The sequence below is a fragment of the Hemiscyllium ocellatum genome, chromosome 33 (genome assembly GCF_020745735.1).
Source record: "Hemiscyllium ocellatum isolate sHemOce1 chromosome 33, sHemOce1.pat.X.cur, whole genome shotgun sequence".
NCBI lineage: Eukaryota > Metazoa > Chordata > Chondrichthyes > Orectolobiformes > Hemiscylliidae > Hemiscyllium > Hemiscyllium ocellatum.
The window spans coordinates 20,402,037-20,416,471 of NC_083433.1; the positions used below are offsets into that span (position 1 = coordinate 20,402,037).

Consider the following 14,435-nt stretch of genomic DNA (forward strand, 5'->3'; position numbering starts at 1 on the left):
AGAGAGAGAGCTGGGGGCTAATGTAGGTCAGAGAGAGAGAGAGCTGGGGGCTAATGTAGGTCAGAGAGAGAGAGAGCTGGGGGCTAATGTAGGTCAGAGAGAGAGAGGGAGAGCTGGGGGCTAATGTAGGTCAGAGAGAGAGGGAGAGCTGGGGGCTAATGTAGGTCAGAGAGAGAGAGAGAGAGCTGGGGGCTAATCTAGGTCAGAGAGAGAGGGAGCTGGGGGCTAATGTAGGTCAGTGAGAGAGAGAGAGAGAGAGCTGGGGGCTAATGTAGGTCAGAGAGAGGGAGAGCTGGGGGCTAATGTAGGTCAGAGAGAGAGAGGGAGAGCTGGGGGCTAATGTAGGTCAGAGAGAGGGAGAGCTGGGGGCTAATGTAGGTCAGAGAGAGGGAGAGCTTGGGGCTAATGTAGGTCAGAGAGAGAGAGAGAGAGAGAGCTGGGGGCTAATCTAGGTCAGAGAGAGAGGGAGCTGGGGGCTAACGTAGGTCAGAGAGACAGAGAGAGAGGGAGCTGGGGGGCTAATGTAGGTCAGAGAGAGAGAGAGAGAGAGAGCTGGGGGCTAACGTAGGTCAGAGAGAGAGAGAGAGAGAGCTGGGGGCTAATGTAGGTCAGAGAGAGGGAGAGCTGGGGGCTAATGTAGGTCAGAGAGAGAGAGAGCTGGGGTCTAATGTAGGTCAGAGAGAGTGAGAGGGAGCTGGGGGCTAATGTAGGTCAGAGAGAGAGAGAGAGAGAGAGCAGGGGGCTAACGTAGGTCAGAGAGAGAGAGAGAGAGAGAGAGAGAGCTGGGGGCTAATGTAGGTCAGAGAGAGAGAGAGCTGGGGGCTAATGTAGGTCAGAGAGAGAGAGCTGGGGGCTAATGTAGGTCAGAGAGAGGGAGAGCTGGGGGCTAATGTAGGTCAGAGAGAGAGAGGGAGAGCTGGGGGCTAATGTAGGTCAGAGAGAGGGAGAGCTGGGGGGCTAATGTAGGTCAGAGAGAGGGAGAGCTGGGGGCTAATGTAGGTCAGAGAGAGGGAGAGCTGGGGGCTAATGTAGGTCAGAGAGAGAGAGGGAGAGCTGGGGGCTAATGTAGGTCAGAGAGAGGGAGAGCTGGGGGGCTAATGTAGGTCAGAGAGAGGGAGAGCTGGGGGCTAATGTAGGTCAGAGAGAGGGAGAGCTGGGGGCTAATGTAGGTCAGAGAGAGGGAGAGCTGGGGGCTAATGTAGGTCAGAGAGAGGGAGAGCTGGGGGCTAATGTAGGTCAGAGAGAGGGAGAGCTGGGGGCTAATGTAGGTCAGAGAGAGAGAGAGAGAGCTGGGGGCTAATCTAGGTCAGAGAGAGAGGGAGCTGGGGACTAACGTAGGTCAGAGAGAGAGAGAGAGAGCTGGGGGCTAACGTAGGTCAGAGAGAGAGAGAGAGAGAGAGAGCTGGGGGCTAATGTAGGTCAGAGAGAGAGAGAGCTGGGGGGCTAATGTAGGTCAGAGAGAGAGAGCTGGGGGCTAATGTAGGTCAGAGAGAGAGAGCTGGGGGCTAATGTAGGTCAGAGAGAGAGAGGGAGAGCTGGGGGCTAATGTAGGTCAGAGAGAGGGAGAGCTGGGGGCTAATGTAGGTCAGAGAGAGAGAGAGAGAGCTGGGGGGCTAATCTAGGTCAGAGAGAGAGGGAGCTGGGGACTAACGTAGGTCAGAGAGACAGAGAGAGAGAGAGCTGGGGGCTAACGTAGGTCAGAGAGAGAGAGAGAGAGAGAGCTGGGGGCTAATGTAGGTCAGAGAGAGAGAGAGCTGGGGGCTAATGTAGGTCAGAGAGAGAGAGCTGGGGGCTAATGTAGGTCAGAGAGAGAGAGGGAGAGCTGGGGGCTAATGTAGGTCAGAGAGAGGGAGAGCTGGGGGCTAATGTAGGTCAGAGAGAGAGAGAGAGAGCTGGGGGCTAATCTAGGTCAGAGAGAGAGGGAGCTGGGGACTAACGTAGGTCAGTGAGACAGAGAGAGAGAGAGCTGGGGGCTAATGTAGGTCAGAGAGGGAGAGCTGGGGGCTAATGTAGGTCAGAGAGAGAGAGGGAGAGCTGGGGGCTAATGTAGGTCAGAGAGAGGGAGAGCTGGGGGCTAATGTAGGTCAGAGAGAGAGAGCTGGGGGCTAATCTAGGTCAGAGAGAGAGGGAGCTGGGGACTAACGTAGGTCAGTGAGACAGAGAGAGAGAGAGCTGGGGGCTAATGTAGGTCAGAGAGAGAGAGCTGGGGGCTAATGTAGGTCAGAGAGAGGGAGAGCTTGGGGCTAATGTAGGTCAGAGAGAGAGAGAGAGAGAGCTGGGGGCTAATCTAGGTCAGAGAGAGAGGGAGCTGGGGGCTAACGTAGGTCAGAGAGACAGAGAGAGAGGGAGCTGGGGGCTAACGTAGGTCAGAGAGAGAGAGAGAGAGAGAGCTGGGGGCTAACGTAGGTCAGAGAGAGAGAGAGAGAGAGCTGGGGGCTAATGTAGGTCAGAGAGAGAGAGAGCTGGGGGCTAATGTAGGTCAGAGAGAGAGAGAGCTGGGGGCTAATGTAGGTCAGAGAGAGGGAGAGCTGGGGGGGCTAATGTAGGTCAGAGAGAGAGAGAGCTGGGGGCTAATGTAGGTCAGAGAGAGAGAGAGGGAGAGCTGGGGGCTAATGTAGGTCAGAGAGAGGGAGAGCTGGGGGCTAATGTAGGTCAGAGAGAGGGAGAGCTTGGGGCTAATGTAGGTCAGAGAGAGAGAGCTGGGGGCTAATCTAGGTCAGAGAGAGAGGGAGCTGGGGGCTAACGTAGGTCAGAGAGACAGAGAGAGAGGGAGCTGGGGGCTAACGTAGGTCAGAGAGAGAGAGAGAGAGAGAGCTGGGGGGCTAATGTAGGTCAGAGAGAGGGAGAGCTGGGGGCTAATGTAGGTCAGAGAGAGAGAGAGGTCAGAGAGAGAGCTGGGGGCTAATGTAGGTCAGAGAGAGAGAGAGGGAGAGCTGGGGGCTAATGTAGGTCAGAGAGGGAGAGCTGGGGGCTAATGTAGGTCAGAGAGAGAGAGAGAGAGCTGGGGGCTAATCTAGGTCAGAGAGAGAGGGAGCTGGGGACTAACGTAGGTCAGAGAGACAGAGAGAGAGAGAGCTGGGGGCTAACGTAGGTCAGAGAGAGAGAGAGAGAGAGAGCTGGGGGCTAATGTAGGTCAGAGAGAGAGAGCTGGGGGCTAATGTAGGTCAGAGAGAGAGAGGGAGAGCTGGGGGCTAATGTAGGTCAGAGAGAGGGAGAGCTGGGGGCTAATGTAGGTCAGAGAGAGAGAGAGAGAGCTGGGGGCTAATCTAGGTCAGAGAGAGAGGGAGCTGGGGACTAACGTAGGTCAGTGAGACAGAGAGAGAGAGAGAGCTGGGGGCTAATGTAGGTCAGAGAGGGAGAGCTGGGGGCTAATGTAGGTCAGAGAGAGAGAGGGAGAGCTGGGGGCTAATGTCGGTCAGAGAGAGGGAGAGCTGGGGGCTAATGTAGGTCAGAGAGAGGGAGAGCTTGGGGCTAATGTAGGTCAGAGAGAGAGAGAGAGAGCTGGGGGCTAATCTAGGTCAGAGAGAGAGGGAGCTGGGGGCTACCGTAGGTCAGAGAGACAGAGAGAGAGGGAGCTGGGGGCTAACGTAGGTCAGAGAGAGAGAGAGAGAGAGAGAGCTGGGGGCTAACGTAGGTCAGAGAGAGAGAGAGAGAGAGAGAGAGAGCTGGGGGCTAATGTAGGTCAGAGAGAGAGAGAGCTGGGGGCTAATGTAGGTCAGAGAGAGAGAGCTGGGGGCTAATGTAGGTCAGAGAGAGGGAGAGCTGGGGGCTAATGTAGGTCAGAGAGAGAGAGGGAGAGCTGGGGGCTAATGTAGGTCAGAGAGAGAGAGGGAGAGCTGGGGGCTAATGTAGGTCAGAGAGAGAGAGGGAGAGCTGGGGGCTAATGTAGGTCAGAGAGAGGGAGAGCTGGGGGCTAATGTAGGTCAGAGAGAGAGAGAGAGAGCTGGGGGCTAATCTAGGTCAGAGAGAGAGGGAGCTGGGGACTAACGTAGGTCAGAGAGACAGAGAGAGAGAGAGCTGGGGGCTAACGTAGGTCAGAGAGAGAGAGAGAGAGAGAGCTGGGGGCTAATGTAGGTCAGAGAGAGAGAGAGCTGGGGGCTAATGTAGGTCAGAGAGAGAGAGCTGGGGGCTAATGTAGGTCAGAGAGAGAGAGGGAGAGCTGGGGGCTAATGTAGGTCAGAGAGAGGGAGAGCTGGGGGCTAATGTAGGTCAGAGAGAGAGAGAGAGAGCTGGGGGCTAATCTAGGTCAGAGAGAGAGGGAGCTGGGGACTAACGTAGGTCAGTGAGACAGAGAGAGAGAGAGCTGGGGGCTAATGTAGGTCAGAGAGAGAGAGCTGGGGGCTAATGTAGGTCAGAGAGAGAGAGGGAGAGCTGGGGGCTAATGTAGGTCAGAGAGAGGGAGAGCTGGGGGCTAATGTAGGTCAGAGAGAGGGAGAGCTTGGGGCTAATGTAGGTCAGAGAGAGAGAGAGAGAGCTGGGGGCTAATCTAGGTCAGAGAGAGAGGGAGCTGGGGGCTAACGTAGGTCAGAGAGACAGAGAGAGAGGGAGCTGGGGGCTAACGTAGGTCAGAGAGAGAGAGAGAGAGAGCTGGGGGCTAATGTAGGTCAGAGAGAGAGAGAGCTGGGGGCTAATGTAGGTCAGAGAGAGAGAGAGCTGGGGGCTAATGTAGGTCAGAGAGAGAGAGCTGGGGGCTAATGTAGGTCAGAGAGAGAGAGAGCTGGGGGCTAATGTAGGTCAGAGAGAGAGAGAGAGAGAGCTGGGGGCTAATGTAGGTCAGAGAGAGGGAGAGCTGGGGGCTAATGTAGGTCAGAGAGAGGGAGAGCTTGGGGCTAATGTAGGTCAGAGAGAGAGAGAGAGAGCTGGGGGCTAATCTAGGTCAGAGAGAGAGGGAGCTGGGGGCTAACGTAGGTCAGAGAGACAGAGAGAGAGGGAGCTGGGGGCTAACGTAGGTCAGAGAGAGAGAGAGAGAGGGAGCTGGGGGCTAACGTAGGTCAGAGAGAGAGAGAGAGAGAGAGCTGGGGGCTAATGTAGGTCAGAGAGAGAGAGAGGGAGAGCTGGGGGCTAATGTAGGTCAGAGAGAGGGAGAGCTGGGGGCTAATGTAGGTCAGAGAGAGAGAGAGAGAGCTGGGGGCTAATCTAGGTCAGAGAGAGAGGGAGCTGGGGACTAACGTAGGTCAGAGAGACAGAGAGAGAGAGAGCTGGGGGCTAACGTAGGTCAGAGAGAGAGAGAGCTGGGGGCTAATGTAGGTCAGAGAGAGAGAGAGCTGGGGGCTAATGTAGGTCAGAGAGAGAGAGCTGGGGGCTAATGTAGGTCAGAGAGAGAGAGCTGGGGGCTAATGTAGGTCAGAGAGAGAGAGGGAGAGCTGGGGGCTAATGTAGGTCAGAGAGAGAGAGAGAGAGAGCTGGGGGCTAATCTAGGTCAGAGAGAGAGGGAGCTGGGGACTAACGTAGGTCAGAGAGAGAGAGAGCTGGGGCAGAGAGAGAGAGAGCTGGGGGCTAATGTAGGTCAGAGAGAGAGAGAGCTGGGGGCTAATGTAGGTCAGAGAGAGAGAGGGAGAGCTGGGGGCTAATGTAGGTCAGAGAGAGGGAGAGCTGGGGGCTAATGTAGGTCAGAGAGAGGGAGAGCTTGGGGCTAATGTAGGTCAGAGAGAGAGAGAGAGAGCTGGGGGCTAATCTAGGTCAGAGAGAGAGGGAGCTGGGGGCTAACGTAGGTCAGAGAGACAGAGAGAGAGGGAGCTGGGGGCTAACGTAGGTCAGAGAGAGAGAGAGAGAGAGAGCTGGGGGCTAACGTAGGTCAGAGAGAGAGAGAGAGAGAGAGAGAGCTGGGGGCTAATGTAGGTCAGAGAGAGAGAGAGCTGGGGGCTAATGTAGGTCAGAGAGAGAGAGCTGGGGGCTAATGTAGGTCAGAGAGAGGGAGAGCTGGGGGCTAATGTAGGTCAGAGAGAGAGAGGGAGAGCTGGGGGCTAATGTAGGTCAGAGAGAGGGAGAGCTGGGGGCTAATGTAGGTCAGAGAGAGGGAGAGCTGGGGGCTAATGTAGGTCAGAGAGAGGGAGAGCTGGGGGCTAATGTAGGTCAGAGAGAGGGAGAGCTGGGGGCTAATGTAGGTCAGAGAGAGAGAGAGAGAGCTGGGGGCTAATCTAGGTCAGAGAGAGAGGGAGCTGGGGACTAACGTAGGTCAGAGAGAGAGAGAGAGAGAGAGAGCTGGGGGCTAACGTAGGTCAGAGAGAGAGAGAGAGAGAGAGCTGGGGGCTAATGTAGGTCAGAGAGAGAGAGAGCTGGGGGCTAATGTAGGTCAGAGAGAGAGAGCTGGGGGCTAATGTAGGTCAGAGAGAGAGAGGGAGAGCTGGGGGCTAATGTAGGTCAGAGAGAGGGAGAGCTGGGGGCTAATGTAGGTCAGAGAGAGAGAGAGAGAGCTGGGGGCTAATCTAGGTCAGAGAGAGAGGGAGCTGGGGACTAACGTAGGTCAGAGAGACAGAGAGAGAGAGAGCTGGGGGCTAACGTAGGTCAGAGAGAGAGAGAGAGAGAGAGAGAGAGAGAGAGCTGGGGGCTAATGTAGGTCAGAGAGAGAGAGCTGGGGGCTAATGTAGGTCAGAGAGAGGGAGAGCTGGGGGCTAATGTAGGTCAGAGAGAGAGAGAGAGAGCTGGGGGCTAATGTAGGTCAGAGAGAGAGAGAGAGCTGGGGGCTAATGTAGGTCAGAGAGAGAGAGAGCTGGGGGCTAATGTAGGTCAGAGAGAGCTGGGGGCTAATGTAGGTCAGAGAGAGAGAGAGAGAGAGAGCTGGGGGCTAATGTAGGTCAGAGAGAGAGAGAGAGAGAGAGCTGGGGGCTAATGTAGGTCAGAGAGAGAGAGAGCTGGGGGCTAATGTAGGTCAGAGAGAGAGCTGGGGGCTAATGTAGGTCAGAGAGAGAGAGAGAGCTGGGGGCTAATGTAGGTCAAAGAGAGAGAGGGAGAGCTGGGGGCTAATGTAGGTCAAAGAGAGAGAGGGAGAGCTGGGGGCTAATGTAGGTCAGAGAGAGAGAGAGAGCTGGGGGCTAATGTAGGTCAAAGAGAGAGAGCTGGGGGCTAATGTAGGTCAGAGAGAGAGAGAGAGCTGGGGGCTAATGTAGGTCAAAGAGAGAGAGGGAGAGCTGGGGGCTAATGTAGGTCAGAGAGAGCTGGGGGCTAATGTAGGTCAGAGAGAGAGAGAGAGAGAGAGAGCTGGGGGCTAACGTAGGTCAGAGAGAGAGAGAGAGAGAGAGAGCTGGGGGCTAATGTAGGTCAGAGAGAGAGAGAGAGCTGGGGGCTAATGTAGGTCAGAGAGAGAGAGCTGGGGGCTAATGTCAGTCAGAGAGAGAGGGAGAGGGAGCTGGTGGCTAATGTAGGTCAGTGAGCAGTTGGGTCAGGAGTTGAGCAGCAGAGTTTAGCATGACTGAGGGTACAGTGACTGGCTGGACAGTGTTGGAATGTCAACCTTTTGAGGCACAGTCCTGGCATCCACCTGAATATTGGCACTCTGTGAAAAAAAAACTGCCAACTCCCAAGGGTATTTGTTTGCAGGCATACAATCCTGAGGAATCGGAGCTGGTCTATTGAGAGATATTGTGCCTGAAGTTGGGATAATTGAATGTCCACACACCCAGCTCCCTGGAACTGATGCTGCTGTTAATTTGCACCCTTCAGTGACGACCTGATGGAGTACCTCAGCGCCATAGTCTTAGCCCCTGAGTTCAGACCATGGGAGGTGGCCAACGTCAGAGATCGCCTGAAAGTAGAGAAGGAGATAGCATACCGTCAGCTGCAGAGAAGTGAGTCAAAGTGATTGGGCAGCGAGCTAGTGTTTCTGTTTGGAATAGTTCAGAGCGACAACAGGCCAGAGAGCTGAAAGGTTCTCAAACTCCAACCAGCCACCTTTCAGTGTTGGCCTTCAGGTTGTCACAAATAGGAAATATTACCAAGGTGTAGTTTTCTTGTTTTTTTTAACGGGATGTGGGCGTCACTGGCAAGACCCAGTATTTGTTACTCGTCCCGAATTGGCCTTGACCTGAGCCCCAGCAAAGCCAACCTATTTTTCACTTCTCACACCAACTATTAACACCTATCTTGCATCTATATATCTCCTGTATTATCATTACCACTCTCTTGTTCCTTATTCCGGGTACCCTCTCCATCTGTTCCCCTCCTCCCTGTCTGTCAACAACATTAAAAACCATCATTTTCTGACCCCTTTCAGTTCCCACTCATAAGTTCATAAGGTGTAGGGGCAGAATTAGGCCACTCAGCCCATTGAGTCTGCTCTGCCATTCCATCATGCTCCCAAAAAACCTCTGTGTACATCGCATTGTCCTCCGCCACTTCCACCGCCCTCAAACACACCCCACCACTTGGGATATATTTCCCTCCCTACTCTTATCTATGTTCCACAGAGACCATTCCCTCCACAACTCCCTTATTAGGTATACATTCCCCACCAAACCACCCTCCCCTCCTGGCACCTACCCCTGCCCCTGCTAGAATTGCAAAACCTGCGCCCACACCTCCCCCCTCACCTCTATTGAAGGCCCCAAAGGATCCTTCCATATCCTTTTACCTGGACCTCTACACATATCACCTACTGTGTCCGCTGCTCCTGATGTGGTCTCCTCTACATCGGGGAGACAGGACGCCAACTTGCGGAACGTTTCAGAGAACATCCTGGGACACCCGCACCAACCAACCCCATCGCCCCGTGGCCGATTACTTTAACTCCCCCTCCCATTCCACCGAGGACATGCAGATCCTGGGCCTCCTCCATCGCCAAACCCTAACCACCTGACGCCTGGAGGAAGAATGCTTCATCTTCTGCCTTGGGACCCTCCAACCATACAGGATCAATGTGAATTTCACCAGTTTCCTCATCTCCCCTCCCCTCCACCTCATCCCAGATCCAACCTTCCAACTCGGCACCACCGCCCTCTTGAACGGTCCTACCTGTCCATCTTCATTCCCGCCTATCTACTCCACCCTCCTCTCCGACCTATCACCCTCACCCCCCACCTTCATCCACCTATCACATTCTCAGCTCCCTTCCCCCCCCCCCCCCAGCCCCACCACTCTCCCATTTATCTCTCAGCCACTGGCCCTCATTCCTGATGAAGGGCTTATGCCCGAAATATCGATTCTCCTGCTCCCCGGATGCTGCCTGACCTGCTGTGCTTTTCCAGCACCACACTCTTCAACTCTAATCTCCAGCATCTGCAGTCCTCCACTGTTATGGACAGTGCAAACTAGCAGAAGTGGGGAGCGGCTAAATCAATGTGGAACTGGAAATAAAGCATGGTATCCCCCTCTCTAAGGGTATGGATGGACACTGTGTGCTCCCTCTCCAAGGACACCCAGGTAATCATGGAAGAGAGGCAGGCAGGCAGAGGACAGGATCCCAGCTAGTCTTTTTACATTCCAGATTTACTTGTTGAATGAATTCCAGCTGCTGGTGTGGGAGTTGAGCTCCTATCACTGACCCATTAGGATCATTCGTCCAGTACAGTATGCTATCATAGCTCCCTTTTGCCCCCTGCTGGTTCACTGTGGCTTTGTCGTGGGAAGGGAGGATTGGAAGGTTAGGCCCCTGTGTTCAATGCTGGCGTGAGCTCGGTTTGACAGATGATGCGCTGTCTGTACTCTCTCTCGGCAGGATTGTTGGAGAGCCTCCACGCGGCTGCCTATCGTAACACGCTGTGCAACTCCCTCTACTGTCCTGACTTCATGCTGGGTCAGTTCACCTGTGAACAGGTGAGTGCCCATTTCCATTACAGCTCCACACCAGAACTCTCCATCACCTCTGCCCAGACTTCCCCTATCCTGGAGCGAGGGTCGCTTCACAACGTGGGCCAGTCCCGATGGGCCAACCTTTCTCCTCTTTCCCACCAATGGGACCAATGCTGACAAATTCTAACCGCGATTGTGTTTCGATTATCGAGGGGAAGCGTGGAAATTATCCATGTAATTTTCATATGTTTTGGTGAGAATTTTTGATTTAAACCCTTGTTTAAAACAGTCAAAAAACAAGGAATGTTGAACAGGAGCTTGAATCGTAGCAAAGGTTTTAACCAGAGGTCCCACTTGCTGAGCAACATTGGTTGGTTCCAGACATGAATTCAGTTTCTCTCTTCTCTTGAATTTGTAGTGAACTTTAATCCAGACCCTCGTGATATGGGACACCTTAAATTAAGAAGGAGAGACTTATATTGCAGGTGGTTTGATTAGATTAAATTCCCCACAGTGTGGGAACCAACCCTTAGGTCCAACCAGTCCACACCAACCCTCTGAAGAGTAACCCACCCAGACCTATTTGCCCCTGACTAATGCATGTAACACTATGGGCAATTTAACATGGCTGAAATGTGTTGCTGGAAAAGCACAACAGGTCAGGCAGCATCCAAGGAGCAGGAGAGTCGAGATTTCGGGCATGAGCCCTTCTTCAGGAATTTAGCACAGTCAATTCACCCTAACCTGCACATCTTTGTGACTGTGGGAGGAAGCCAGAGCACCCAGAGGCAACCCACGCAGACAATGTGCAAACTCCACACAGACCGTCTGTCTGAGGCTGGAATTGAACCTGGGACCCTGGTGCTGTGAGGCAGCAGCGCTAACCGCTAAGCCACCATGCTGCTAGTTCAGAGAAGGTTTCGGAGACTACTCCCTGTGGATTGTCTCCTGAGGAAAGATTAAGGCTGCACAGAGTTACACAGCACAGAAACGCACCCTTCAGTTCAACTAGTCCACACCAATCATAATCCCAAACTAAACCATTGTCACCTCCTGGCCCATGTTCCTCCAAACATTTCCTAATTATGTACTTATCCAAAATGTCATTTAAGCATTCGAACTGGACCCACACCCACCACTTCCTCAGGACGTTCATTTCACACACAAACCACCCTGTGTGTAAGACATTTGCCCCTCATATCTTTTTGAAATCTCTCTCTGTTCACGTTAAAAATGTGCTCCCTCGTTTTGAAATCCCTAACGCTGGGGAAGATACCTACCATTAACACTCTCTATACCCCTCATGACTTTATAACGTTCCCTAAGGTTACCTCTCAACCTCCTAGGCTCCAGTGAAAAAGGTCCCACTGAGAGGTGGGATTGAAATGTAAACCATCGAGAGGTTGGGGGCGATGGACGCTTGGCAAGGTCGATGCTGACGGGATGTTTCTCTTTCTGCGGGAATCTCAAAACTAAAGGCATGGTTTAAAACGAAGGGCTATGCTGTTTCAGACAGCGGTGAGGGAAAATAACTTTCCTTTCAGGAGGCTGTCAGTCTTTGGTAGGCCGCATACCGAGGGACACAGCACAAGTGGGGTCAGGGTCTCCCCTTGGTTGTATTGTGTGATGGAACAAACCTCGTGAGCCCAATTGGCCACTCCAGTTCAAAGTTTGTACGATCTAAGCCAATTACATCCCGACCCTGTACCCCCTGACCCCGTAACCCCTGTACCCGTAACCCCTGTACCCTCCACCCCCCGTACCTCCTCGACTCCCGTACCCCCTGACCCCGTATCCCCATACCCCCTGACCCCATACCCCCTGACCCCGTACCCCCATACTCCATACCCCCTAACCTCCAGCCTTTGGCCCATTTCTTTACTCTCTTTTCTTTCCTGAAGGACTGTACCTGGGTTCCTTTATCCACAAGGGGAAGTCTTAAAACCGTTTCGCTGTACTCCTCTATGTAAATGTGACAATAACACTAATTCAGTTCAATTCTATGTCTTATAGAGGGTCCCCTGAACTAAATGTGCACTCTGACATCTCCTTCCTGCTTCCTGGTTTAAGATCATTGGATCAGGCCATTCAGCCCCTCTCCCCTGCTCTGCCATTCAATAAGATGATAGATGACCTGTCTGTGACCTTACCTCCACCTTCCTGCCCGCCCCCTCAACTCCCCTTGTCAATCAAAAATCTGTCTCCACTCACCTCGACTAGAGTCCCTGGCCCAGTCTCCAGTGCTTGCTGAGGAAGAGAATTCCACAGACACCGCAGGCCCGAGGGATGAAATTCCTCCCCACTCCAGCAGAAATGGGAGACCCTTCCCCCGAAACTGTCTCCCCCCGATACGCTCTTGGTATTTAGTAAGTACTGAGTGTACCTGTTTACACCCATTGGTTCTACCTCTCCCTAGAGTCTCAGGATTTGTGATCACAGTTCCCCAATAAGCCATTTGTAAGCAATTGTCAGGTAGTTTATTCAGTTTGGTAAAGAAGGCGGCAGTTTAGTTATGATGCATTAGTTCATGAGGCATAGAAACATGGAAAATAGATGCAGGAGTAGGCCATTTGGCCCTTTTGAACCTGCACCACCATTCAATACGATCATGGCTGATCATGCAATCCCCCCTTTCTGTCCATACACTTTGATCCCTCTAGCCGCATGGGTCGCTTCCAGCTCCCTCTTGAATATATCTGACAAACTGACCCCAACAGCTTCCTGTGGGGGAGAATTCTTCCTCATCTCAGTCCTGAACAGCTTACCCCTTATTCTTAGACTGTGACTCCTAGTTCTGCACGTCCCCACCTTTTTTATCCCGCATCTAACCTGTCCAGTCCCACCAGGGTTGTATATGAGAGACACCCCCCCCTCCCCCGTCCATACTTCCAAATCCCAGGGAATACAAGCCCAGTCGATCCAGTCTTTCCTCATATATCAGTTCTGCCATCCCGGGAATCAGTCTGATGAACCTTTTGCTGTATTCCCTCAATATCACGAATGTCCTTCCTCAGACTAGGAGACCAGAACTGCACACTGTACCCAAGGTGCTGCCTCACCAAGGCTCTATCTAACTGCAGCAAGACATCCCTACTCCGATACAAGTTGCAGATCCGAACACTTGAATGATCCTGAAGCTGTTCTCTCGAATGGAGGTGAAGAGGCAGTTTGGAATGGTGTGGGGATCATTCCTAATATTTTGCCCTCTTTGTTGGTAACTTTTTTTTTCCCCTCAAACTCCTAGTCCTTCACCAAGAAACTGCTGGCCTTGTTTCCCTGTCCTCTCCCTCTCTCGAAAATACTTCCCACCTAACCCAACTTCAGCCCCCTTCTCTCCCCACACCACCTTCCTGATGAAGGGCTTATGCTCGAAACGTCAATTATCCTGCTCCTCAGATGCTGCCTGACCGGCTGTGCTTTTCCAGCATCACACTTTTCGACCCCCACCTAATCCCGTTAGTAGACTTTCCTCTGATGACCTATGCAGTGCCCAGCATCTGCCTGAACCCCTGGGTCAGTGTGCACGGTGGGAAGCTTCTCTTGACCCCAGGATGACTCTCCTCAAGGCAAGATCACACAGGTGCAGGAGCTTGCAAAGAAACACAGGACAGTGCTGGAGAAACTCAGCAGGTCTACCGGCAAGTGTGGAGGGAGAAACAGAATGAACGTTTCCAGGCCGGTATGACTACCTCAGAGCTGATAATGAGTTGTATTGGTCTCAATGTTAAGTCTGTTTTCCCTCTGTAAGCCTCTCCAGTATTCCCTATGTTTACTGCAGAATGACTGCCTTTATCTGAGGCTGGTTTAACTATTCTTTGTAAGAACAAAATCTTGTTATTTTCTGAAACCGTACATTGACCCTAAAGTACACGTGGCACCCAATAAATTGTCAGAGTCTGACCTTGATGACCCTGCTGATCCTTTATGACCTTTGGTTTCCCTGGGGAGCAGATAAACACAGTCTCAGGCTGTGCAGGAAATGCTGGGAGACTTCTGTTTGAAAGGGACCCCCATTCTCCAAGAGCATTACTATTAGAAATCCATTGCTGTGCTCTTCCAGCACCACTAATCCAGAATCTGGTTTCCAGCATCTGCAGTCATTGTTTGTATCTCGTTGGTTTTAACCCTACTGCAAAGCCCCATGCAAGGATGCCTGCCTGGAAGAAATTTTCCACCTCTCTCTACTTTCTCCCCACCCCCACCCTCCTCTCACTTACCTCTCCACCCTTCAGGCTCTCTGCCTTTTATTCCTGATGAAGGGCTTTTGCCCGAAACGTGGATTTTACTGCTCCTCGGATGCTGCCTGAACTGCTGTGCACTTCCAGCACCACTAACCCAGCATCTGCAGTCATTGTTTTTAACCCATTAGAAATCCAGTCAGGAATTCGGAAAGCACCTTTTTACAAACAGTCACTGAGGATAAGGCAGGGCGTAAGAGCTGTTCAAAACAAATAGGAAATTCCTGCTGTCGAACCTTTTCATCCTGCACTCTTCAGGACAGAATCACAAGAGTGCCAAATTTCAAAGGGAACAATAATTTATAAAGCATGAGAAGCAAAGTAAACCGGTGTCTCGTGCAGTGTAAATTGTTGTACCCTTTGATGTTTTGACATCCTTGTGTCTGTCCTGATGAGTCAGGAGTGTGGTGCTGGAAAAGCGCAACAGGTCAGGCAGCATCCTGATGAAGGGCCTATGCCCGAAACATCGATTCT

General features: G+C 52.6%; 1 protein-coding gene across 1 annotated transcript in view; it reads left to right on the top strand.

The window, feature by feature from the left end:
- Positions 1-14,435, top strand: part of LOC132831226 (cytochrome b-c1 complex subunit 2, mitochondrial-like) — a 54,630-nt gene that overhangs the window by 17,954 nt on the left and 22,241 nt on the right. Inside the window, exons 5-6 of the mRNA XM_060849236.1 lie at positions 7,660-7,784; positions 9,650-9,747. Coding sequence (XP_060705219.1) covers positions 7,660-7,784; positions 9,650-9,747 — 223 coding nt within the window. The remainder of the gene's footprint in view (positions 1-7,659; positions 7,785-9,649; positions 9,748-14,435) is intronic.